A 27,932-nucleotide genomic window follows, 5' to 3' on the forward strand; every position below is an offset into this window, starting at 1 on the left:
GTAGCCAGCGTCATTTACCACCGGGCTACCCAGGCCCCCCCGTTTAACACATGTTTCTAATTCCAGTGAGCATGGGGAGAGTGGCATATAAGCAGCCACGCCACCAGCAGAAGAGAGAGAGAGTCTGACACAAGGAAGGCCTTGGTGCTCCTGAAGCTGTTACATTTATTCTGTTATGTTTGTGAAGCTGATGTGTTGAAGTTACTACGTGCCTGTAAAGCTGATGAGTTTGTGAAGTTGTAAAGCACTGATGTGGCTGATTAAAAGTCTTACCTGAGCCTGGAAAACCTGCTTCCCTGTGTTCTCCTTTCACTCTAACTCCCTTACAGTGTGAACTTTGTCATTGTTAAGCCTCCCTTAGCGCTCTGCTCATCACCCGATTTCTGATTCACTGCACCTGCACTCATTTCATTCGCTCATCACTGCCTGTATAAATAACTCGCCTTCACGCCACTTCACTGTCAAGTCTCACACAAAGGACACTAGTTTGACTGCGCTGCTCTCACGCAGTGTTTATTTACCTGTCTGTGTTTGCTCTTGATCTTCATCGATATCTGTTTAGTGCTTACCCTGCTGTTTCGCCTGTTATCTTCTGTGTGATATCACCTGTACCATTGATCTCGCTGTGTAAACCCTGTGAATCTGAGTAAATGCTCTCGCACTTGGTTTCACTAACTACAACTTGTGTGGCTTGAATTCCTGACTGTCATATAGCCTATATATTTCTGCTAAAGAAAAAGCACAAGTAGATAACGCAACGGCATTGCTCCGAAAAGGATGGTTATTTACTGCAGTAATTTTTTATTATTATAATTGGAAGTGATTTTTATTTTTTTATTTTATATTGTTTAGGTCTGTTTTGGTTTGTGAACGGTGCTTGGTCTGTGCAAGTTTCTCTTGTAAACAATGACGCGCTTCCTGCCTCTTCCACGTGACGCGTGACCTTACCAACGAGCTTACGTCATCCCTCTCATGAGCGCACATCACAGAGATGTACAGAAGTGAACATTTGTAGTTAAAAAGTATATAAGTATTGTTTTGTTTCTAAAAAATAATCAATCGTTTGGGTTCAGAAGAACTTTATTTGTCGACTGGAGTCGTGTGGATTATTTTGATGCACCCTAAATATGCATTTTGGACCGTCAAAAAATGGAGGACATTCACTTGCATTGTTTAAAGGAGGAGGCCTGAAATGAAATCCTAAAAATCTTAAATTCTGTTTTGATATAGAAAGAAACACAGATACATCTTGGATGGCCTGAGGTTGAGTAAATTATCAGCAAATTTACATTTTTGGGTGAACTATTCCTTTAAGCCATTTCATGGGGTCTTTAATACTACTCAATCTTCAAGCTGTGGTACTGAATTCTGTGCTTTCTCCAGCTGAAGTGAAGCGTGTTGGAGACACACTGTTGGGAATGGCTACTCAGTGCGTGCAGGTGAAGAACGTGGTGAAGACGTCACCTCAGACCCTCTCCAACCTCTGCCTCAAGATCAACGTCAAACTTGGCGGTATTAACAACATTTTGGTGCCTCATCAGCGGTAAGAACAGTTTACCTTACAATACGCTTGACGAAACAATAACTACGTTTCCATCCAAGGATACATTTTAGCGCATCAAAATAAAGTGTCGACATAATATTTTCCATTTAACTCTAGCGCATAAGCTCTATGTCGATACTTCAAGTGTTGCGAAAAACTGGTTTGGAAACGCTTTTTGTCGAGAAAATTGACATTAACGCAAAAATGTTGTGTCACATGACAGAATTTACCCCAATCGTTAGCCTGTTAATCATGACGACTGTATACATCATTGAAAGCCAATTTAGTGTACGTGATTATGTATTGATCTTAACGGCATACCTGCACAGATCTGATACTGCAGACACATCTGCATCATTACACTTCCAGGAGTTCCAACACAAGTATCTCGTATCATGGAGAACAAATGAATGGCCACTGTTTGTGATTTAATTTAATCATGGTAGACATCCGTTTATTTATTAAAGTTGCTCTTCCACACCATTCAAAATAATAGACGGCAGTCATGGAATTAGCCCACAATACAAAAAACGTATAATTTCTGTGTAACAAGATGTTTGAAATTAAAAATAAATACACAATACTAGGAGAAAAGCTTCAGTGTGGTTTTTTGGAACACTAACATTTAACCCAATTCTATAAATTATTGTTTAGCTTATTTTTGAAAAAATTCCCTGCATGAAATTAAATAAATTACCAAAAGAAAAAAGCATTAAATTAAAAAAGAAATTACCAAACGAAAAAAATAATATTTTTAGACCTATATATGCATTTTCTTTACACAAACTTAAATTAGCTTTTCCCTGTTCTATAGACAAAATAAGTCAGCTGAATGACATTCTCAGAATATTCTGCACTTTTTCAAGGCTATAAACTATCAGAACTATTTGTCCAATGCTGAGTTCACTTTCAGAAAACAAGCTTTTGAACATTTTAAAACTTTGAAATATTTTAAATCTAACCCTCTTTACCTCGGATTGCATTTGCTGAGCTTCTTCAGAAAATGTAAATTGCATTATGATGCTCAAATTAATTTTAGATGACAGTCAAGTTCAGTTGGTCATTAAAAGTTGCTGGACAAATATGCAGGACATAATGCAGTTGTGATGGCAATGCTTTAGATTTGATTATTGTTCAAAATAGCCTATTGAGTATCAGGAATGTATCAAATATAAACCCTAATATTACACCACATCATTTTTTCTTTAATAGCTGTGCACACAGCATATAGACATCTATGGATGGTCCTTATACTAAGACTGAAAGTTTCTGCCGCTACTTGGTGCAGGTTGCCAGCTTGAACAGGGCCATGATGATTCGCTTTCGGATCGGAACCTACGACAGGTGCAACATCAGCACCAATATTACAGTCCTATCAGAAGGGCAACTGTTCCCTTTTCATTGCAATTCCTCGTCTTCTGATTGCATTTATTTGTGAAATTAATATGACAGTAAACTGGCTAATTTCAATGAATTGTCTCAATACTCTCCCCATTTTACCAAAACTTCTGGGAGGCGAATTAACGATAAACACACATATTTGTATGGAAACGGCTTAAGAGCAGATTTCTTTTGCGATGAACCAAAACTTATGCGACAAAGTGTTTTTGTAGGCATGACATCATCACGTACACCATTTTTATCAATAAAAATCCATTTGAATGGAAACCGGCAGAAGACGGCAAATTTCGCAAATTTCTTTTACGCATTTTCACTTTGTCAACAACAAAATAGCACGAAAAGTGGATGGAAACTAGGCTGACAGTACACTGATAACTATAAAAAATGAGCTCTCTCTAAAAGCCAAAGTACGAAAGGAAACCATGTTAACACGACAGTTGAAATTATTGGGTTTTCCATGTTCTCAACACATGGAATGCAAAATCCAGGTAATGAGTCTGACTGACTATAGAGTATTACTGACTATTAGATATTAGATATTTTCAAATGTATAATGAATGTATACTATAAGCTTTGGCCTCATTGACAAAAGTAGCAAAATAAATAAATATAAAAGCTAAAATAAGAAATAAAATATATCATGTATTTTAAAATAAAATGCATACAAATAAAATAAAAATGATAAAAAAGGATCGAATAAAACAGATATACAATATATAATGAATACATTGAAATAAGAGAAAGTACTAACACTGTGTTGATCTGTTTTATGTTTATTTCATTCAGTGTTTGTGTTCATTTCTTTTTATCCAGCCCATCAGTTTTCCATCAGCCTGTCATCTTTCTGGGAGCTGATGTCACTCATCCACCTGCAGGGGATGGCAAGAAACCCTCCATTGCAGCTGTGAGACCTCCATACTGGCAAACAGAGGCCACACATACACACAATTTACAATTTTATAGAATCATATACATGTGTGAATAACCAAATTGTTGCTCTGGATAGGTTGTGGGAAGTATGGACGCTCACCCCAGCAGGTACTGTGCTACAGTCCGTGTGCAGAGACCCAGACAGGAAGTCATACAGGATCTGGCGTCCATGGTGCGAGAGCTGCTCATCCAGTTCTACAAATCCACCCACTACAAACCTACCCGCATCATTTTCTACAGGGACGGTGTGTCTGAGGGGCAGTTCAGACAGGTTAGGCTCTCTAGGTCATATCACAAGGAATCAAACAGTGACCTTAACTTTAAAACCTAATTCTACTATTTCTTTCAATCTAGGTGCTGTACTATGAGTTGCTGGCCATTCGTGAAGCCTGTATCAGTCTTGAGAAGGAATACCAGCCTGGCATCACCTACATTGTCGTACAGAAACGCCACCACACACGGCTCTTCTGTGCTGACCGCACTGAGAGGGTGAGTGAGGGAGTTCTGCTGAATTCTTTACATATCTTTTTGCTCAATTTCTCTATATACTGTATATAACTGAGGTTGTGCGATATACTGGTGCAATAAAAAAGAAACACTGATGTTTTAGTTTATAGAGGTACCAAAGGCTGGTGTAATGCTGAAGCCAAAATGGCATCAGTCCAAAAGTCCTAGTCTAAACCTTTTTTTTGTTTTTGTTTTAGGTGGGCCGAAGTGGTAACATTCCAGCAGGTACCACAGTGGACACTGACATCACCCACCCTTATGAATTTGACTTTTATCTTTGCAGTCATGCTGGAATACAGGTATGAGCACACATGGACACAAAGAGAACTATAATAGTGCATTGTTCAGCCTTTTTTTGCTGCATTATTGCACATGTCTTGTTTGTTATAATAATACAGATGGATTATTTATATTCATAATTACAAAAAATGTATATAAATATTTATATAAAAAAATGTACACAAGTCAAATTAAGTGCCTGTTTTATAGGAAATATTTCTTAAATTAAAATCTGATTGGGTATATTTTAAAATGAAACTGTTAAGGTTAAAGTCTTTATTCAGCAATTTGAATAGTTTAACTAATGTAGAACTGACAAACTAAGTCCTGGGTCATTTTTTCGTTTTTTATACTTTATTACCAATGTTATTTCTTTCTCTTTTTTTCAACTTTCTTTCAACCTTCTTTCAAATGAATGTTCTTTAAGAAGCTTATTTCTAACTTTATTTCGTTTAGTCTTTTCTTGTAATCTTTTCTTTCAAACCTTATGTCATTACACTCAAATAAATAACTCTTTGGCTTATCTTGATTCAATTGTGGACAGTGGTTCCACATGTTTGAAATGTGTTTTCTTAGCTTAAAATTAATATGTAATCTCAACTCAAATATATCCTGTAGAGAGAACCTAATAGAATTGAGTAAACACAACAAAATTAGACATGTCAAAGCAACTCAAATGAATTTCCGTTTTTATTTATTTATTTAGATACTTGTTAGTGATATTGCACATTAGTATGCTAAATACATGTTGATGGGAAGCACTACAGAGTACAGCTTGGAAGCTATGCTAGGGTTAGCACAGCAATTGCCTATAAAAACGAAAGTATGTGCCTGTCCTCATCCTGAGCTCATGCTCCACTCTTTATTTCAACTATTGCTCATTTCTTGTCTTTTTTTTTTTTTTTTTTTTTTTTCACCCAATTTGGAATGCCCAATTCCCAGTGCACTTTTAAGTCCTCGTGGTCGCGTAGTGATTCGCCTCAATCCGGGTGGCAGAGGATGAATCCCAGTTGCCTTCGCATCTGAGACCATCAACCCACGCATCTTATCACGTGGCTTGCTGAGCGCGTTGCCACGGAGACATAGCACGTGTGGAGGCTTCACGCCATCCACCGCGGCATCCGCGCTCAACTCACCACACGCCCCACCGAGAACTAACCACATTATAGTGACCACGAGGAGGTTACCCCATGTGACTCTACCCTCCCTAGCAACCAGGCCAATTTGGTTGCTTAGGAGACCTGGCTGGAGTCACTCAGCATGCCCTGGGATTCGAACTAGCGAACTCCAGGGGTGGTAGCCAGCGTCTTTTACCACTGAGCTACCCAGGCCCCCATTTCTTGTCTGTTGTAAAAATACAGATTAATTATTTATATTCAAATTTACACAAATTGGAAGAAGTGAGCCTAGATCTAATTTGGCAAACACTTCAAATAATGTATCTTTGTTTTGTCTTCACCACTTATCGTTAACCCAGGGGACAAGCCGACCTTCACACTACCACGTGCTGTGGGATGACAACTGTTTTACAGCCGATGATTTCCAGCTATTGACCTACCAGCTGTGCCACACATACGTCCGCTGTACCCGCTCCGTCTCCATCCCTGCACCAGCCTACTATGCCCACCTAGTGGCCTTTAGAGCCCGTTACCATTTAGTGGACAAAGAACACGACAGGTGAGGGATATACTGGCCTGTTTTCCACTGTCTTGGTCTCTATAAGTTGAAAAATTGTGACAATCCTTATCTGATCATGTTACTAATCATATAATGGCTCCATGAAATGGCTTGACGAATTTTCTTTTTTCTGTATTCTGTAACAGGAAGTTGGTGTGGGACATAGTGGGACATAAGTCACACAACCTCAACTTGCTAATTGCTAGTCCTGCTATTAACTTGTTGTAGTAGCATTAGAGGGAGGACAATTCTCATTTTAAAGAGAAATTTATTGGACAAAAATTTGTATATGCCCCTGTGTGCAAGATGAGTCTTTCTAAAACAAATTTTTTTAGACCGTTTTAGAATTTTTAGACTGCTTATGTCAGCGATTGTCATTTTTATTTTGTTAGTCAGCCATTGGTAGGGTATTTTATGCAAAGTGTAAACACTATGGCTCTATGGTGCTATCAAAACATAGCTCTTTATTTTTTACCTTTCCGACCAGTCCAAAATAACAACTTTGTCATAGCCAATTGCGTGAGATTGGTGGTGATACTTTGTTTTTTTCCAACCAATGGAAAATGGGGCAGTATTTGGGAAACCTGTTCAGAAACAGCCAAATTTAATGATGATGCTAGTGGCTTAGAAATGTGTGTGAACTTGAATCTCCTTGATATATGTCAGGTATAAATTTACTGTGTGAATATGAGTCTAATTTCTTTCTCCTTTTTCACAGTGCGGAGGGCAGCCACGTGTCAGGCCAGAGTAATGGGCGAGACCCCCAGTCTTTGGCTAAAGCTGTGCAGATCCACCACGACACTATGAGGACCATGTATTTTGCTTAGCCCTGCCTCCACGTAGCTGTCAATCACCCATCATCATGCACTTAACTGAGGAGGGCTTCTCCCAACCACAGGCTGCTAAAGAGAACCAAATGTAACCGAGGAAATAGCACTGTTATGCAATAGAAAAACAGCCAATCTTTCCACTGCTGCTTTTGCTTACGGATTCATTTGTCTGTTTAATGGTTTAAAGTATGCAGATTTAGCAGCTATACCATTATTTATTAGATTCGTAGATCAATTAGATTTTGCCCGCTTAGGTCACAAAACCAAGCACAAAGGTTTGATTGATCAACTTGTACTAGATCAGTGAATGAGGCAGTGTTATTTGTTTAGGACAGGGTCGATCAGTAGATTTCTCCTCCAATCACACACAAACCAAGACATCAAGATCTTTACATTTTCAATTGAAAATTACATTTTAAATGTGTGTTGTTTTTATTTTAAGGTCTGGTGAAGATTGCTGTTGGAGGACTGCCACTAGAGGGCAGTGTGATGTTTTGCAATTATTAGTTGACATCTTGGGTCTTACACTGCCTCTCTAGGTGCTTTTAAAACATTTATTTTTGTGCTTATCTGAGACTAGTCTTGCTGTTTTTGCTAGTAATGGTTACACCATGCTTTTCTAGAGAAACATTAGCAAAAACTATAACCTCTTCTTGGAATGTCATTCCGTTCCAACTTGTAGGAATCCACATCTGTCCTTTTACATCTTAGTCTTATCTCACTTTTTAAACAAAGAATTCTTATTGAGGCTCAACTTTTATTCCAATCCCACACTTTTTCAAATGATTATACTGTGGATACCTCTGTGATACATTAACTTCCTGGTCCATGCACTGCTTGGAAAATGCTTCGCCTACCATTTAACTTTGGTTTCCAAGCTGTTCCTTTTGGATTTCTCCTCAGCTCACTCATTAAGCAGGGGTGTTGATTAGCTAAGGGCTGCGGTATCACTGAAAGGGAAACTTTGAACTTGAGTGACACTCAAGGTTTGGTAAAAAGTTTCCATGTAGTCAACTAAATGTTTATGTATGTGCGTTGAATGTCCGGTTCCTCATTCTTCTGGTGTGCACTTACAGCGCTTTCGAGTCTGTCGAAGCATGACCACAACATACTTGATGGATATGCGTGCGCATAAAATTCCACCCAAGGCTATTCGAATGCCTAAGTTATCCTTAAATCTTAACTTTACAGCTGTTGGACATTTCATATTTGGCTTACATTTATGTTCTTTGAGGTTATTTATGATTTAGCTTTTAACATTGTCAATCGTGCATCTGTAAATTATCTATTTAATTTATCAGTTGTCTATTCTCAATTTCTCGTTTTAGCCCTGTGAACTGACAAACACTGTCCCATAAGCCTTTTAGTGCAATAAGCCAATTATTGAAGGCTGTTTTAGACTTTCATTTTACAATGCAAACCTTATAAGTGAATGATTTATTTTAAATCAGTCTTTATGTGTGGCATTTTGTAAGAGAACTTGAAAGCCATGGGTGTGAAAGGTTTTATTGAAATGGATTAGCAAATCAATTGATGTGTTTAAAGGCAATTGAAGGACTGGGATAGTGGGTGACATAGTTAGGTTGAGTTTACAGAAGAGATGGTTACTCTCATCGATATGTCTTATGCGAAAGATGCGACTTGCTATCAAGAGGTCTAGGACAAGCTATTCATGTAGCCGTCAATTGAGACAAAGTGCCTGTTTTTATAGAAAATATCCCTTAAATTCAGTTCTGTTGGGGCACATTTTAAATGTATATTTAAAGTAACTTAATAGCGTGTTGATACTGTATGGTCAGACAGATATTTAGCTATTGAAACTGTTAAGGCTTAAGTCTTTATTCGGCAATTTGAATAGTTGAACTAATGTAGAACTGTCCTAAGTCATCTTTTCCTCTTCTTTCATTTGAACTTTCAACCTTCTTTCGAATGAACCTTTTTTAATTTTCTTTTGAACATAGTTTTTTGAACGTGTTTTCTTTAGATTTTTTTTCTAACTTTCAACCTTCTTTCGAATAAACCTTCTTTTGAACTTTCTTTCGAACATGCTTTCTTTCGATCTTTCCAACTATCTTTCAACCTTTTGAATATACTTTATGAATGAATGCTCTTTTGAATAAACTTTTTCTGTCTTTATTTCTTTCAGTCTTTTTAGCTTTTCTTTCAAACCTTTATCACTATTTCTTTTGCTTTTTTTAACATTCTAACCTTTCACATTTTTTCTAAACTTTTTTTTGCACTTTCTTTCAATCTTTCTTTTTAGCTTCTCTTTCAAACTTTCTTTCAGAAACCTGCTCTTTAATAGCCCCTGTGTATTCAATTGCATTCCACACAGACCAAACCAACGTGCCTCAGAAAACGGGGGTAGCAGGGAGTAAAAGGCATTTGAATTGTTGTAGGGTGGGTGGAGGGTTATATTTGATAACTCTATGACCTCTGGCACCCTTTCACATCGCCCTTACTGTGAATGGCACTGTGGTCGTTCTGCCCTATAGCCACAAATAGGTGTTGACCACTGTAGCTGCTACTGTGCATAACACTTTTACACCTGCTTTTATATTTGGAGAGATACCAAGAGAGATTCTGTGAGAAATGACTGACAAATGTATTGATGCACTTAACTGATTTATACAAAGCTGTACGGTCTCAGATTGGGTGAAATGCCCTGGGTGCTAAGCAGTGTGGTGCTGTAATTTGGGGGATCTTAACCACACTTATCTCTACAGTGCATTTTCTTCGAAACCATGTCAAATTATAATTGGTCAGGAGTTTTTTTTTTCATAAACAAAGTGGTTCACTGGATGAACGTTTCTAAAACATGTAACTTGAGCTTTAGGGCCTTGTTTAGGATTTTTCCCTTTATGGTTCAGTTAGCTCGCTAAGTTTTGAAAATTCACATACATTTTCTCAAAATTGTTTTTGTGGAAAAATTTAAAGGAACAGTTTTATTTCAGCCAACTTAAAAACATTGCTTAAAGGGATAGTTCAACCAAAATTGAAATTCTGTCATCATTTACTCACCCAAGCGTTCAAAACCCATATGACTTTCTTCCATGGAGCACAAAAGGAGATGTTAGACTGAATGTTAAGCACTCACTTCCTATTTACTTTCATTATGGAAAAAAAGAGCAGCTTCAGTGTTGTTCAAAATTTCTCCTCTTGTGCTCCACAGAAGAATGAAAGCCTTGCAGTTTTGGAACAAAATAAATGTGAATAAAATGTATTACTTTTTTAGAAAGAAATGATTGAAATGAGGAGAAATTATTCTTTTCTGGTTTAACTAACTGTTTAATCTAAAATGTCAATTTTAGCGGGTTAACTGAAATTCAACAACAACAAAAAACTAAAAATCTTTGTGCTAATGTCGAATGGCTTCGGGGCTCTGTTTCTTTGTTTCAATGTGTTGAGATCTGTTACTTCTCTGCCGCTACCAGCATTTGAATTTACTTGAATAAGGGGAGTGTTTAGTAGAACCTGCACCCATGCATGTTGGGCTGTAGGTGTTGTGTGCTTCAGTCTTTTAATGACAGCCTATACGGCCTTCTGAAGTTGCCACGGAATAAGTTGCTTAAGGCCTGTAGGTGGGGCATTGCATGTAGGGGTGGAGCTAATCCGCTTGGTGGGTGTGGCTTAAACAGCACCTCCCATAAACTGTGGTATTACACACACTCCACCCCCTGGCTTAAAGCTGGAATGTGGATACCTTCAATTAAAGGATTTTTAATTCAGAGCAGAAGTAAATATGTATATTTTTAAATAACGGAACTCCATAATGCACATCAGTTATTTTTGCTAACAAAGTCTATGAGAGATTAAGCAAAAGATGATTAATAGTGATACTGATCATATAAATTGGGATAATATGCAATAGACTATTAACTAGATTCGTCTTGTTTTTCAAAAGGAAGTTTGTGTGTCTCTGCATTGTCCTATGGTATTGGGAAAAAAGAAAATGCCTACAAAGAGGTGAACCTTCAATCATTTTATTGTAATTCTTAATTTTAACTTAAAAATGAAGGTACCACCTCAAACATTTCTATTTAAGTGAACAGATTAGTAAATTCAACCAAAAATGAAAAATCTGTCATTTACTCACCCTCATGTCATTCAAAATGATGTTTATTTTCTCAGTAGATCATGAAAAGGAAATGCACCATTCACCTTCATTGTATGAAAAAAGATGCAATGAAAGTAAATGGTGACTGAAAGTGTCAATCTCTAACATTGTGCATCTTAGTGCCATAAAGGTTCGCAACAACATGAGGTTGAGTAAATGATGATAGAATTTTCTTTTTAGGCACATTTAAAAACATCTGTAGGTTACTAACCCCTTTGAACTTGTCATTTTATCGGTGTCTGAACTAAAGTGATAAAGGTATATGCTACGCAACTGTTTTATTCAAGCCTGGAGTATTTGCTGCTTGTTTTTATTGCTTTGACTTTAAGGTGAAGGTTCATCTTTAGGGCAGACTTAGTGGAATGTGCCTTTTCTGATGGTGCTGTTCTCAGACAGAAAAAACAAAACAAAAAATAAATAAATTAAGGGCCCAGCAAGCCTATATTGAAGTACTTATATATATATTGATATGCTATACTGTATAATGTGTGTTTCAGAGTGTTAAAAGTGTATGTGTGGGTGTAATTGTGCCTCTTTATTCGCCAAGAACACAATAAATTGCAGAGCTTGCCAGTTACAGGGTCTCTGGACCAAACTTTCTACAAGGGTTATAGTTTTTTTAAGAATCTGGAACTTCATAACTTACAGATCAAGCACTGACCAGGCAGGCTACTGTATAAAGCCTGGGAATGTCAATTATATCTGAAACCTGTAGTTGTTTTTTTTTTTTGTTTGTTTTTTTTTTTTTTTTTGTCTCCAAACCATTTCCAACATTCAGTGTCAAATATGTGTTTTCTGTATGTGATGAAAAAGCAATAACTTAATTGGTAGCATCATTAATACAGTACTTTGCCTGAATTCCAGTTCTGGACACCTTTAAACTGGTTTAGTTCTAGCCAGGAACGAACTCACCTGATCCATCGGTTACTTTATTAATGTGGTTAATTTATTTTGGATGTATCTGCAATGTCACAAAAATTAACTGCTTGATCTCAAAGTAACCACTGATCATTGGCATAGATTACTAAATTATGACATCTTTATATGTGATTAAATACAGCACATTATTAGCAATTTATCAAATGTCACTTGTCTGCAATGAATATGATCAGGAGTATCAGTGTCCAGATTTATCATACTATGCAAGCTTCTTCTTAACTTGAAGGAACTTCATAGAATTCTCAGAAGTTAACAGTCTGTCCATTGTGATGCAACAGACGTTCACAGCTTTGGCATAATGGTTTAGTTACCTTGTGCTGAAATAACAATGTTAATTAACTGATAATACAACTGTCCTGTTTCAGAAATGGAACTGTCCCTTTTATTTTATTTCAACCCTTCTAACTGTGGTCTTTCATTGGGTCTTTTTATTTGGTTGTTCTATTTAATTGTCAATGTTTTAATTAAAAATATATGTATGCAAACTTTTATGGATACATGTCTTTTAAACTGTTTGTCTTGGAAAAATATTATGCATATGAATAAATATTGAAAATACATATGTTTTTTGTGTTTATAGTGAGGGGTGACTTTGGGAAATAATTTACTGCTCACATTATTGTAAATTACTATATAATATCCTTTGTTAACAAGGATCGAGAAGAACACCCTTTTGTTGATGTACATAAATGTAGCATTGTAATCATTGTACAGATGCAGAAAAGTGTAGGGTGTATGGCAAAACTAGATACAGTGGTGGCCAAAAATACTAGCACCCTTGGTAAATATTAGCAAAGAAGGCTGGGACAAACAAATCTGCATTGTTTATCATTTTGATCTTTCATTAAAATCAGAAAAATCTAATCTTTAATTGAAGTAAAACAATTAAAAGAGGGGAAATATCTCATTATTAAATATTTTTCTCCAAAACACGTTGGCCACAATTATTGGCACCCCTAGGAATTCTTATGTGTAAAATATATCTGAAGTATATTCCCATTCATATTTTAAACTTTTTAGTACACGTGGGTGACTAGGAACATGAAATTGTTCAGCCATGACTGCCTGTTTCACAGGGGTATAAATGAGGTAACACACAGGCCAAATTCTCTTAGTCATCAATCACAGTGGGTTAGACTAAAAAAATATAGTTCTGATGTGCAGCAAAAGGTTGTTGAGCTTCACAAAATGGGAAGTGGCTATAAGAAAATAGCCAAAGCATTGAAAATACCCATTTCCACCATCAGGGCAATGTTCCAATCAACTGGAGATCTTGAGAATCGTCCTGGAAAAGGACGTGTGTCTATATAGTTTCCATGCACAGTGTGGAGGATGGTTCAAGTGGCCAAAGAATCTCCAAGGATCACAGCTGGAGAACTGCAGAAATGATTTGGGTCTATGCGTTTTGGAGAAAAATATTCATTTAATAATTAGATATTTCCCCTGTTTCAATTGTTTTACTTCAATTAGATTTTTCTGATTTATTTTTATTTTTATGAAAGATCAAAAGGATAAACAATGCAGATATTTTCTTTGCTCATATTTACCAAAGGTGCCAATATTTTTGGCCACCACTGTAGATTACATAAGTAGAAAGATTGATAGGTGCTTTATTAATCCCAAGATGGAAATTGGATAATGCTATAATACCCAGAGAAACCACTATTATATGGACAGAGATCAAAAACATTATTTGAATACTAGGAAACACTAGATTTAAAATGTTTTGACTGACTTTTCCATGCTCAAAAATATTTTAAACAATTCACAGCACACTTGCAGTACATGCAAACTAAAAAACTGTCACAACTCAGTATATACACTACCGGTCAAAAGTTTTGAAACACTTGACTGAAATGTTTCTCATGATCTTAAAAATCTTTTGATCTGAAGGCGTATGCTTAACTGTTTGAAATTAGTTTTGTAGACAAAAATATAATTGTGCCACCATATTCATTTCATTACATAACTAAAATTTAATAATAATAAAAATATTACATTATAACATTTTTGAAATTGATGACTTGGACCAAATAATAAAGAAAAGCAGCCAATAAGTGCCCAACATAGATGGAAACTCCTTCAATACTGTTTAAAAAGCACCTCAGGGTGATACCTCAAGAAGCTGGTTGAGAAAATGTCGAGTACATTTCTGCAAATTCTAGGCAAAGGGTGACTGCTTTGAAGATGCTAAAATATAACACAGTTTTGAATTATTTTTGATTTTATTTAGTCACAACATAATTCCCATAGTTCCATTTATGTTATTCCATAGTTTTGATGACTTTACTATTATTCTAAAATGTGAAGAAAAAAAATTATAATACAGAATAAGTGTTTCAAAACTTCTGACTGGTAGTGTAAATATTTACTGAACTCCTTCCTTTTTATACAGTCAAGTATGTTGAAGGGCAGGAAAGACCATTTTTTTTAAATTTGACAAAACATACAGAAGTGGAAAACGACAGGTGCATCACTTGCACAGTACATGCTTTTGTATTGCTGTTTTAAAACATTCAGTAGGTACTGTTAGCTACCTTTTGTTGCTTACAGGATTGTCCAAATGGATTCAAAAGGTGCCAGAAACATTCCTTTGGAATGTTGGTCCATGTAAATTAATTGGCGTCTGGCAGATTTTGCAGGATTTCATGCAGCAAATCTCCAGTTCCACCTCATTTTTTATATTTTGTTATGGACTGGAATCTGGGGACTGTAAAGGCACTGCTATGTCTTTGGAACCAGTTTAATATGTGCATTTTGTCATGCAGCATTATCATCCTGAAGTATCTAGTCATGGACTCGTCATCTGTAATCATAGAGTGCACATGGTCAGCAACAAATACACATTGGCATACTGTGCCATTCAAAGAATTCTCAAACAAAATTAAGTGGTCTGATGTGCAGTTTCCTGTGTACTACATTGGCAAAAGCATGTGGACAACCCCTTTTAATTAATGGTTTTGGCTAGGTGGAAGAACTTGATTGGCCTGCACAAACCCAGACCTGAACCCAACTGAACACTCTGGGGATAAATTAGAATGCCAAATGTATGCCATTTTCATTTCTTTTTTTATTCTTTTTCTTTTTATCCCCTTTTCTCCCCAATTTGGAATGCCCAATTCCCACTACTTAGTAGGTCCTCGTGGTGGCACAGTTACTCACCTCAATCCGGATGGTGGAGGACAAGTCTCAGTTGCCTCCACTTCTGAGACAGTCAATCCGCACATCTTACCACATGGCTCGTGGTGCATGACACCACGGAGACTCACAGCATGTGGAGGCTCATGCTACTCTCCGCGATCCACGCACAACTTACCACGCGCCCCATTGAGAGCGAGAACCACTAATCACGACCACGAGGAGGTTACCCCATGTGACTCTACCCTCCCAAGCAACAGGGCCGATTTGGTTGCTTAGGAGACCTGGCTGGAGTCACTCAGCACGCCCTGGATTCGAACTCGCGACTCCAGGGGTGGTAATCAGCTTCAATACTCACTGAGCTACTCAGGCCCCTAAAAACCAGGCATTTCTGACAGAGGGTCAAAATGATCATATTTTACAAATATATGACTGTTTTTAGGGGATTCTTTTTTTAAAAAAAGGCATGTCATGACCCCTTAAAGAAGGTCAAGCAGCTAGGTGGGAATGCCAGCATCCAAAAGCAAAATCAGCTATTTTCCAGGTTGATGTTAATGAACTGGAGGATGTATAGTTACATTTCTGCATTGTCTCTTTGAGGCTGTTCCTCATGCACATCCAGAGCTAAAGACACATCAGCCATAAGGAAGGAGTCTGTCGAACAGTTGCTGATCCTCATCGGTGCAAGACGCCGTAGTCTGGTGGGTGTCCAGGGCAGGCGTCGCTGGGCTCTCTGCGAGGGTGCAACAGACGTGTCCATCTCGATCTCCATAAGCCAGGGTGGGCTTTGCGTGGGAGCGCCCATATCTGGCATGAATGCTGGATTCTCTATGCCAGCTTCAGTGGGGAAAGCACACACAAACCTTAAACTTACACATCTACAAATGTTAATGTGTTTGTGCTATTGGAAAGAATTGCTCTTTATGTACAAAACAGCATGTCTGTTTAGACTGCTTTGCTTACCTCCCGCTATATATGTGTCTCGTGTGAAATGACCACTCATGGCACTGGTCTCACTACCAACAAACACATTGTCAACTAAAAACACAAAATGATGCATAGTCAAAGATAGATAGAGAGAGAGAGAGAGAGAGAGAGAGAGAGAGATGGAAGCACTGAAAAAAAATATGTATTGGATTTACTTAAAATATTTTTTTCAGTATGGATGGATGGATGGACAGATAGATACCTTCATCTCCATTTGGATATCCTGTGTCATCTGGGTGTTCATTAGACATCTGAAAATATGTATAAATAGAGAAATGGATAAATGTAACTACAACTGATTGATTCAGGGTAAAGGGAAGATCTTTAATATGTCTAATACCTTATGTGTTTGCTCCTTCTTGTGGTGCTTAGTAAGTTTTTTGGCAGGGTTGACACCCATTTTAGCAGATTTGAAGGACTCAAGGCGGCTCCTCATTGTCCTTTGGAAGATCTCCTGCACTTCATCCTCACTCTGGTTGATGCTAAAGTGACTGCGACTGTATTTGTGACGATGCTGTGGGGAAAATTGAGGAATTAATTAGGAGGAATTGTGTAATGTGCACATGTAATCAAGAGAAACACGTCTTGTGGATCAAATTAGAAATATAGTGTGAACATGTATGTGTGTGAGTAGGCCAATTCATACATGCTTTCTGCTCCTGTATAAGTGCTGCTGTAAAAGATGATGGGCATTGAAGTCATCAACCAAATTTTTCATGTCTTGCCCATGGATGTCCAGGGATACTGATGGAACACTGTCTTTTCTAAAATGACAAGAGACCAAAGAGTTTTAATTTTTGCCACATTTCGCCATATGGAGGTTTATATATCCAATAAGTGCAATCCTAGCACAGTAGTTCATCTAAACCTCTTGTAAATGAGATTCTTAGTCCCATATGTAAATAAAGCAAGATCCCTGTCCAGACAGTGATTATTCATTCCTTTCATTACTACTAACTGCAAACTTTTAGCTAAACTCTATGCTAGTCTGATATTAAACTGATATTAAACAGGAGGCATCTAGTATGAATGTCACATTATCTCAGTAGTGACTCAAAATAAAACGTTTCTATAGCTCCTGGTCATTTCAAGTACTTTGAACAAGACTTAAATGTGTTGTAAGCGTTTTATTATTTATTCATTTATTTATTGGCATACCGTAAAATTAAATGTCCCAACTTTCTGACAGATTTCCCCACGTACTTCTCGCTGCAGACCGTAGCGCGATGACGTAGTGGATCTAATCCCATGCGGTTTTAGTGACGTAGTGGATGTTTTAATGCGCATATGTATTCACATTTTAATGTTTTTATTTTTTATTTTTTGTATTACTGTAGCATACTTAACGGTCATTAATACAGTGTATATTCATATAACACACACACACATTTATATATTAGGGCTGCACAATTAATTAAAAAAAAACTGTGGTATGACATTGTGCGATTATTTAAGGGCTATGACAATTAAATTAAATTAAATTAATAGATAAATCAAGCTGTTCGCTTCAAAGTCTATGCATGCTGCTCTGTCCTGTCTTGTGTATAAGCATTATTACAGTGTATTCAGAGTGGTTCTGTGCTCCACAACTCATGCTCAGGTTAACAGATGTGCTCCATTCGGTTCCATGTGCATCAAGTGCTCCAGATTCACTTTCATTTCACTTTCGCATACTTCTAAGTATGTTTGACCACTACATTTTAATATACAAATACAAATAATTCACCCCATGGCATTTATGTACAGCGGAGGAGATGTTAAAATGAGGAGCACTTTATAGTGAGGAGTATATTGCTTAATTTAGATTTTTTTTTTTTCTGTGGGTGAAGAGGAAAAACAAGGAAAAGTAATTTACGAAATCCATGGTTATGACCATTTTTAAAAGCTAAGCTATATTAAACAAATGTCTCAGTGTAATACTTTAATACTAAGTAGTAATCTACTCAGTGTAAGGCATAAAAAAACAAAACATCCACTACGTCACCAAAATCCACTACGCAGAGGATTAAATCCACTACGTCATCGCGCTACAGTGTGCAGCGAGGACTCTCTCAGTTTCACTGAAACAGGTGTACTGAAAAATCACACACTCCTCTCTGGCTGTGAGTGTGAACATATTGAAAATTGGCCGCTGGTCCAAGTTTTTGTAGCTAATCAGAAATGCTCTCTGCTCATGAATAATTTTGTACGTTCGGTATTGCTGACATCGGGTTGGCTGGCATGCCTTGGAGGGGCGGGGCTTTGGAGAGAGCGGGTGTGGTTAAATTAATAGAATGGCGACGGGATTAAAATGGCTGAAATCACTTACAGCCCTTTCAGTCAGTTATATTTTTTAAGCAAAAAGTTGTTTGCAATAGGTAAGTTTCAAGTTAACAATGATTAATCCCGCAAACTAACTTTGGAGAGTGAGCAATTGTGCTGAAATATATTTCAGACATATTCAGTGCACTTACACAATGGAGGTAACTGAAATATTTTCAATCCCATACTCGTAATTTGACATATCGACCATTATATCAGGCATGACATCTGTAAATTCCGAACCAAACTGCTTTTTGAAATCTATGTTGGCAGCTTCATCACTACGAATGAAGGCCAGAGAACCTTGCCGCTCACCCTACATAAAAAAAAAAATAAAAAAAGACAAATATCAGATACATTTTTCATCATCTTCATTGTTGACAGTACTCAGGCAACAGAAATACAGTGAATTTAGATGTAACAGACTACAGTAGTTCATACCTGGGATGGAAATGCACTCAATTTGCAATCTAATTACTATTTATGTTTGTATATGAAACTAATGCAAATTTTTGTTTAAGGACAACCTTGCAGTTTGATACAGGCAATTTGAAACTACCAAAAATAATAAATAGCATTATTATGCTGAAAGAAACCAACCCAGGATCTCACCTCAGAGACGTAGTTCATGGCGTCCTCGAGATTTAGTTTGTGAAAGATATTAAAGAGATAGTCTTTACTTTTTCTGGCCTTAGGTTTCATCAATAACCAGCTGATATACTTTTCTTCAAACCTGTTCCAACTGAGAGAGAGAGACAAATAGAAAGATAGGCTATGTGTTATCTTATATTTATATTACATTACAATAAAATAATTAGTGTAAGCACAGAACAGAGGAATGCACACTTTCTGGTCCACCAGTTGTCTCCTATACGTCCACAAATGTCCTCCACCGCTGCAAGTATGTGATCAAATGCCTATAAAGACACCATTAGACATCGTTAAATAAAAAACAACAACAACTAATATGAACCTTATTAATTAAGCCAAGTTTGAAAAAAATCTCTGGTGACTCATTGTAAAGAGTTTGTGGAGGTCCAAGTATGTTTGCAAGAGTGTTATGCGTCATGACGAACAGTTACCCTGTTGTTCAGTTTTTCAACAAGTTTCAAGTCCGAATGAGCTGCCCTTTTGACCTTAAGCCACTGAACCAATGGCTTCATCGTGATTCCCTAAAAAAAAGAGATAAAAAAAAAAATGCACATTGAAACTACAATTTAGTTTGGATTATGATGAGAGTGACTGAGGGAGGGGTTTGTACCTGAAGTATGACAGTGAAATACACCACAATGAGCGTGGTACTAATCATGAGATTCTTCTCTTTTATCTTGCCCTCATCTAGCATGGCTGCCAATCCATATGCCACTGCTCCTCGCAGGCCACCATAGCTCATCACAACCTGGTCTATGACTTCAATGGGAACCAGTCTAAACTTGTTTAAGGTCCAGGTAAGGAAGAAAACACCTGGAACACACACATATTCCCCAAGAATATTGCCATGAAAACACAATGAATAGACAAAGACGTGAACGTTGTTAAAGGCCTTTCAGACAACAAGCTCAATGGGGCACAGCTATGCTTATGTGTGATCTTTATCTCACCTATGATCCTGTAAATAAACACAAAGAGGAGGGTGAGGAGGATGAAGCCAGTGTTCCACACCCAGATAACGTTATCGATTGCTGTAATGCCCAGGAATAAAAAGATCATTGTCTCGGAGCCGTTCGCGAGCACTTTTATGGCATGACGAACTGTTGTAACTGATTTCTCATCCATGTTGGCGTTCACATATTTCTGGCAGCATATACCGCAGAAGGTGATTCTGTGACATATAAAACCATTGTTGTCCATTAGCTAAATTAAATGCTTGAAAACATTGTGCATATCCAACAGTATGCTGTATATATCCACTTTTGCTGTATAGTGGCCGCAAAAGTATTTGGACACTTATTCATACGCATGTATGAATTGTATTTCAGTAAACAACAAAATATCAAAGTGCCATCTGGAAATAAATTATGCTACACCAATTCAACTTCAATTTTCTTTGCCAATTTTTTGCAATTATTTTTAACCAGCTTGTTTTAAGCCTAGCACTTTTTTAAATAATAGTATTATGCTTGAAAAGTGTGCTTGTGCTATCTTTCTTTAAAATAAATTCCACTTGGTTTAAAATGTTGTTATATTATGCAAAGACATTCATAAATTTTTAAGTGTGGCTACAGTGACCAAATACCATTTGGCCCACTGCTCTATATTAAAGTGTAACTTTTTGTTTAAGAGACTCTTACGAAAGTATTGCAGAAAGGGAGAGCATGTCTGCTGTCAGGTAAGACAGGTACCCCACCACAAAGACAAAGCCAGCTTCGATGATTTGAATGTTCTTGGTGCATCTGGTCAGCAGGGACAGCAGGATGGCAAATACAACGCCAAGAAATGAGCCTCCAAATGCCACCACAAAAAATGAAACTAGGATAATATAAAAGTGAGGGGGAAAATACATAGAAAAACAAGCTGAATATCTGACACTGGAAACCTCTAGAGAATTAATTTGAGTTGGTAAAATGAATGTATATCCCAGAGAATTTATGTATCGATTCATGAATATACAGTGGGGTTCAAAAGATTTGAGTCCACATTAAAAATCTTGGATTTCAAAATCTATTTTAAACCTTGAAATAAACTAAGTCTTTGGATTTTTAACAACAAAAGGACGTTAGGATGTAAAATTAACAATAAATATTTAAGATTCCGCACTGTTTCTAGGTCACAAATAAAATAAGCAAATTTGTGTCATTGAGCAAAAGCTCAGATTCCCTTGCTTCTGCACACAAGATCCTCTTTGTTTCAGATCAGATTTTGCACAAACCTGAGTGCTTGTGGTCATAAGGAACATACCAAATACCAAATATAAGAAATTCTGTTAATTTATGTTGTTAATTTTTCACTTCAACTTTTCACTCAAATTGTCATGCTGATGATATAATTTTCAATGAAAACATTTGTATTAAATTAGAAAAATGTAAAAAAGAAGCATTTTCACACGTGGACCAGTATGATCACATGGGAAGTCAGCACGATGTTTCCGAGAGTTCCAGTTTTCAAGGATTGGCCACATTATGCTGACTCACTGACAAGCGGCATCTCCTATCAGATATTTTTGCATCGGCCGCTCTGTATTAACCTTCCCTTTTGGCACGACTGGAGGTGCAGTGCGTCAGCAGCATGGGAGATCCGGGTTCGGATCCTGTGCTGAAATCAGAACGTAATCACGTTCGTATAATCGTTTTTGATTGAGATGTTGCGTTTTTTTTCCTCTATCATTACATGTTTGCTCCATTGAGTTACATTTAGTTTTAGGGGCTGGGTTTGGGGGGTGCAGTTTATAAAATATGCATTCCTCTTCATTGTATTACGACCTGTACAGCTGAAAACAACTCGCTTCACAACTTGCTTTTTGCGCCACTCTGTGGATGTTTCACTGGAAGATGAAGCTTACACATGTCCATACATCTAACAACATCATACTGCTTTGGCCACTGGGGGCAGTGTTTCGAATTTTGGTAAGAACAGATCAATTTTACCTAACAAAAAGTCAACCTACTGTTTCTGATTTCACAGTGAGATCAGTGTGTGTGGACTTAGAATTTTGAACCCCCTTGTATAATAAGAAAGGCATTGAGGGTCCATACATATGCCCTTGAAAATCTCTGCAGCATCAATCCTTGGACCTCCAAGAGAAACGAAGGCATCAAATACATTGTAAAGCACCTACAAATGAGAGACAAAAGAAGATTACATAAGCGGAGAGAAAATGTGCTAAAGGTGCTTGTCCATGACAAACTGAATCATGGCTTTCAGAGCTTTCGAGGAAATTAATCTCTATTACTCACTACTGTGACTCCATCATTAAGCAACGACTCTCCAAAAACCAGGATAAAGAGCACCTCGTTTACATGCACTTCCTCAAAAACGGCAATCACCGCCACTGGGTCCACTGCAGCGATTAGACTGCCAAACAATAGGAATTGCAGAAGGCCAATGTCCAGGTCACCTGATGTTCAGAGAAACTTTCAGATTCATTCAGTGTCAACTATGCAGTAGACCATAAGCACTATTTGAATGTCTATGTCACCATTTACTTTCATTGTTTTTTACGGAAGAAAAAAGTAATTAAAGTCTGGAACAACATGAAGGTTTTTGGTTGAACTATTATGTTTTTTAGGTAATGGGTTGGAATTTTTTACAGCGTGTGGGTAAATAAAGTTCTATCTTTGTTTTGCTTCAAGAGGGACTATTAGCCTGGTATTGTACTTGCTACACCAGTTTTCAAGTGGGCATACTCTATACGTGCAAAAGACGCACAATGTACATTTAATACATGCACATTAAAAGAAAAGTGAGAATGCAGAAAATGACAGTATCGGATTTACCCATTGCTCCAGCCTCATAGCAGCCCCATAGCGAGAGGCCCAAGGCAGCTGCATTCCAGCAAGTTCCGATGATGGCATAAATAAGAATGGCTCCCAGGTTGCTGAAAAATAGCTTGTTGGGCATAAAGTAACTTGCATCCAAGATGATCTGGGGCAACAAGTAGTAGAAGAAAGTGGGAGGCTGCAGTCTGAAAGTCTGCGATTTGTCTGCTCCCCAGACGATGCCTCCTAAGAGAAATCCCAGGATGATGAGCATTCCACTCTCTGGGACCACACTGGTGACATGGTGGTTTATTTCAACCACTGGAAAGAGAGGGAGACAGGGAGAAAGAGAGAGACTTGGAGTGAATGCATGGCAGCAGTTTATTTACAAGAATTTGTACAAATTTAGTGTACTGTTTAAATATTGTGCCAAGTTTTAAAGGGATAGTTCAAACAAAAATGAAAACTGATCCAAACCTGTGTAACTTTCTTTGTTCCATTTAAAAGATGTTAGGCAGAATGTTTGCCTCAGTCACCATTCACTTACATTGTACGGACAAAAAGTACAATGAAAGTAAGTGGTGACTGATGCAAACATTCTGCCTAACATCTCCTTTTGTGCTCCTCAGAAGAAAGTCAAATGTGTTTGGAACAAAATGAGGGTGAGTAAATGATGACTGGGTGAACTAACTCTTTAAACATGGCACCATATTTTCATAGTTTTTTTTATTGTCACTGCATTTATTATGTGTTGGAGGCTTTGGCAATATTGTATGTAAAACAATCATGCCAATAAAATACTTTGAAAAGTGTTGATAAAGTTAACAGGGAATTTGTTAATAATCTGCTGCCTAATCTTAAAGGAATGTTACAGGTTCAATACAAGTTAAGCTCAGTCGACAGTATTTGTGGCAAAATTTAATTTCGATTCGTCCCTCCTTTTCTTTAAAAAAAAAGGTTACAGTGAGGCACTTACAATGAAAGTGAATGGGGACCATTTTTGGAGGGTTTAAACACAGAAATGTGAAGCTTATAATTTTATAAAAGCACTTGCATTAATTCTTCTGTTAACTTGTGTATTATATGAGCTGTAAAGTTGTTTAAATTGTCATTTTTACTGTGATTTTAGGGCTTTAGGGTTTGTTGACATTGCATCATCATGGTAATGAAGTTGTAAAATTGGCTATAACACTACACAAAAAAGGTTAGTAAGCGATTTTATCACGATAAAATCATGTTTACACGCATATTCTTTATGGCTTGTGGCTATACTTTTGAAACAGTGAGTATTTTAACTTTCAAAAATCGGCCCCCATTCACTTCCATTGTAAGTGTCTCACTGGAACAAAGTCTTTCTAGTCAGTCCACTGTCGGCCATCTTTGGAACACTCTCGGGAGGCTATTTCCAGTCATGCCAGTGCAGCTCCTATCTACTTGAATTGGGGAAAACCAAAATCTCAAAATCAGTTGGTCACATCAGCAGTAAAATCTGACAACGCTGGTATCATAAAATGTGATTCTTTACCTAATATTACGCTAAAACACGCAATTTCCCCGGCTTGTATAGCTAATGCGCATGCGCGTTAGCAAGTTGATTGATAGTCGATGTCTGTATCTAAAAGGTGATTGGCTCTTTTACCTGTAAGGCAGGACTTCCTTTCTACATCCGTTGACCGTTGGGCGCTAGAGCGTTTTGGTTGGGCGTTCCAATTTCTCCCATTCATTTAAATAGGAGTGGCCCATCTCTGCTAAATAGTCTCTGACTGGAACCAAGATTTTTGCTTTTTTTTTTTTTTTTAAAGAAAAGGAGGGACGAGTCAGAATAAATTATGTTAATCAATATTATGCCACAAATGTTGTCGATTAAGCTTAACTTGTTTTGAACCCAGAATATTCCTTTAATATTATCTTGTATTTAACAATGACATTAACCACCACAACAATGATAGAAACAAGAGGTCTACACAGATAGGAAATAAGTAAATAATATAAGAATGAAGTGAATATAAGTAATGATTTAAGTATATACATATAAAAAATTAAAAAAAAACATTGCCAAATTTATTTGAATGCCTAATGTCAAAAGCTTTAAATGAAAATATGCTTTTATATTTTAAAAAAGGTTTGGAATTTGATTATACTGATGTCCAGATGTATCAAGTTTGAGAACTTTGAACATTACATTCACAAGATAGAGGTTTAATAGTCATTGTGGGCCACACCCAAGTATTTGACTCCTAAATGTCAAAGGTTTCGAAAATGTGAAATAGTGTACGTTTTTGTTAGGAGTATGTAGATGATATGTGGCAAAATTCATACAAATTACACCAACAGCTCTGGATGATTTGGAAAAAATTGGTTTGTAATATAAATAAATAAAAATAAAATGGCTGAATATTCTCTGAAAGGATAAATGCTAATTTAAACATTTTGTATTATGAATTAATTTCTTTATTATTATGACAATACATTCAAGAAATTGTTAAAAACTTTATTGATATTCTTATTCACTTTTTGATTCTTATTTACTATTACTATTTATTCATTACATTTGATCTTATTTACTATTATTCTCTACTCCTCAAGCATCCTTCTCTCAGATATATGAGAATATTTAGAAAAGGTGATGCTTTTTAGTATCAAACTGACAAAACAAGAAAGAAAAAAGTCTTTTAAAATCTGCCCAAATATTGAGAGCATATGAAGAAAGATCAGACTGACACTGTAACTGAGGACAGCATGTTACGCTCCATACTGATAACGGAGTCTGAGTCAGAACAACAGTACTAACCATGTTAATGACAACATGCAATTACATTAGTTACCAACCTTTTACAAGAGTTGTAGTGTTTGCAAAATATTCTTTTATGTAAATCTTTGAGCCTTTTTTGAGCCTCTCAATTTGCAATAGATCTTTTTCACCCTGCTGGAAAATCCAGCTTAAGCTGGTAGCTGTGTTTTGGAACATGGTAGCTTGTTCAAGCTGGTCACGAGCTGATCCAAGCTTGCCGACCTGCTACCATGTTCCAAAAACCAGCTTGACCTCCTTGAGCTGGTATGGCAAGCTGCTCGCTGGTCTCCCAGCTTGGGATTTATAAAAATAAAATAACAATATGCTTATTGCTTATTGCTCTCTATTTTGTTTTTTCCTCTTCTGGAAAGTCATTCAAACGTAATTGTGGATTTTTTCTTTTGGTCTTGGAGCAAATGGGTCAGTGAAAATAATATTTGCTGTGATCGCCTGTTCACTCCCATTCACCGCTGTCCAAGTTTACCCTGTAATAATTTACTTCCGTGTTCCAAAACCCGGAGTGTGAAAAAGGTCTATTATGAGGTTACACAGTATTGTTCCTATATTTCCTAGTATGAGGCTTTCATCAAGGGATCACCTTTCTTTTTCAGAACTGAACTGAAATTCAACCTCTCATTAAAGTATGACATCATTGTAATAACAAAATCTTAAATTCATTCATGTGGAATACCACTGATGTGTTTATATATTGTTAACAAAATGTTGTTTTCTTTGCTGGGTAACTGTCAATCAATTTTCACAGTACACTTTACAGTAGGCCTAATTGCTTTATATGGCAGCATTAGTTAACACAAACTAACAATGAAAAATACTTTTACTGCATTTATCTTAAAAAATATTATTTTCTACATATTCTATTTTATTTTAAAATTAATAGTTGTATGCTTTAATAATAGTTACACAATATGGACTAACATATGAAAACACAATGAACAATACCTTTAATGCATTTATTAATCTTGCTTAATGTTATTTTCTAAAGGTTCTGATACATTTAGAAGATTAAAAGTTTAAGAAAAAGTTGTGGAAATGTTAAGAAGATTAAGAGTATATGTTAACATAAGTTGCATAGTCATGCATTATGAACTAACAATAACAGACAATGAACAATGGAATATTTATGAATAAACTTTAAACAAGATTAATAAAGGCTGTAAAAAATAACTGTTCATTGTTAGTTGATACCTAATGCATTAATGTTAACATATGAAACTGTATTTTTTAAATGTCACAATTTTCACTTTGTAGGTCAAGCTGCCTACCTGATAGTTTTGCCAAGCCAGCCACAAATACCCACACGACTACCAGATATGGGGTCTGCACATGATGCCATTCGAAAGTGACTATCGGAAGTCCAGTTAGATTTGATTCCAGTCGATGACGAGGGCTCTGGCACTGGTTTGCATCTGCGCTTAGTCCTTGGATTAAATGGTTAACAAAACACACCAGGAAAACCCTCAACAGGCAAAGGTAAGTAGAACTTGGCATTGTGATGAAATGATAAAGATGCTTTATAGGATCATTATCAACTCCAGATTGTGTGTTCTATAGTTCTATAGTTCTATATTTGTCCTGCTAAAAGTTATTGGTGAGACAAAGTATTGTACTTTTAGTATTTCTTCAAATCTGCACTCATTTTCAAAGATTATTCCTCCTTAAATCACCTGCTATCTTTCCATCAGTCCTCTCTCAGATTTGAGGTCCAGGAGAGAGCAGTGGTGCAGTCAGGGCAGTGTAATAAGAGTAGTCATGAAACCGCTAGTCAGCCTTTAATTTGTTACACAGAAAGGGGGCTGTGATCTACGTCACTGGACTGTTACTCTATCACGTTATTGATGATTACTCTTGCTGCTTTTGTTTAAAAGCTTCCCTCGCAGTTCACACTGGTTAGTGTTCAGCCAACATTATCAGACTTTACCACTGCATTGATACACTGAATTAGACTATGGTTCTTTTAGGGAATATTTTGGTGCAACTATTCTGTCCAAATGTTACCTCTAAATAATATTCCATTCTTCCTAGATCATGATGTTCACTGTGAATTACACTGTCAGTT

At 36.8% G+C, this 27,932-nt stretch overlaps 2 protein-coding genes across 3 annotated transcripts in view; one reads left to right on the forward strand and one right to left on the reverse strand.

Annotated features, from left to right (window-relative positions):
- The window catches only part of LOC127421524 (protein argonaute-3-like), a 34,368-nt gene extending 20,153 nt beyond the window's left edge, over window positions 1-14,215 (forward strand). For both annotated transcript variants that reach the window (XM_051664623.1, XM_051664622.1), the window contains exons 13-19: window positions 1,384-1,543; window positions 3,758-3,848; window positions 3,951-4,145; window positions 4,229-4,363; window positions 4,579-4,680; window positions 6,138-6,337; window positions 7,056-14,215. In XM_051664623.1, coding sequence (XP_051520583.1) covers window positions 1,384-1,543; window positions 3,758-3,848; window positions 3,951-4,145; window positions 4,229-4,363; window positions 4,579-4,680; window positions 6,138-6,337; window positions 7,056-7,164 — 992 coding nt within the window. In that variant the 3' untranslated portion in view covers window positions 7,165-14,215. The remainder of the gene's footprint in view (window positions 1-1,383; window positions 1,544-3,757; window positions 3,849-3,950; window positions 4,146-4,228; window positions 4,364-4,578; window positions 4,681-6,137; window positions 6,338-7,055) is intronic.
- LOC127421525 (sodium/hydrogen exchanger 3-like) lies at window positions 12,000-27,364 on the reverse strand. The gene is made up of 17 exons (XM_051664624.1): window positions 27,139-27,364; window positions 23,083-23,385; window positions 22,543-22,703; window positions 22,342-22,420; window positions 20,941-21,118; window positions 20,251-20,471; window positions 19,911-20,113; window positions 19,732-19,821; window positions 19,496-19,566; window positions 19,262-19,391; window positions 18,802-18,965; window positions 16,995-17,112; window positions 16,689-16,862; window positions 16,551-16,599; window positions 16,325-16,399; window positions 15,940-16,198; window positions 12,000-15,029 (listed from the first exon to the last, which is right to left on the reverse strand). Exons 1-17 carry the CDS (start codon window positions 27,362-27,364, stop codon window positions 15,026-15,028), a joined length of 2,505 nt encoding a protein of 834 aa, XP_051520584.1. The 3' UTR covers window positions 12,000-15,025.
- Between the last annotated feature and the right edge of the window lie 568 nt (window positions 27,365-27,932).

Source organism: Myxocyprinus asiaticus, chromosome 30 (assembly GCF_019703515.2).
Source record: "Myxocyprinus asiaticus isolate MX2 ecotype Aquarium Trade chromosome 30, UBuf_Myxa_2, whole genome shotgun sequence".
Classification (NCBI taxonomy): Eukaryota; Metazoa; Chordata; class Actinopteri; order Cypriniformes; family Catostomidae; genus Myxocyprinus; species Myxocyprinus asiaticus.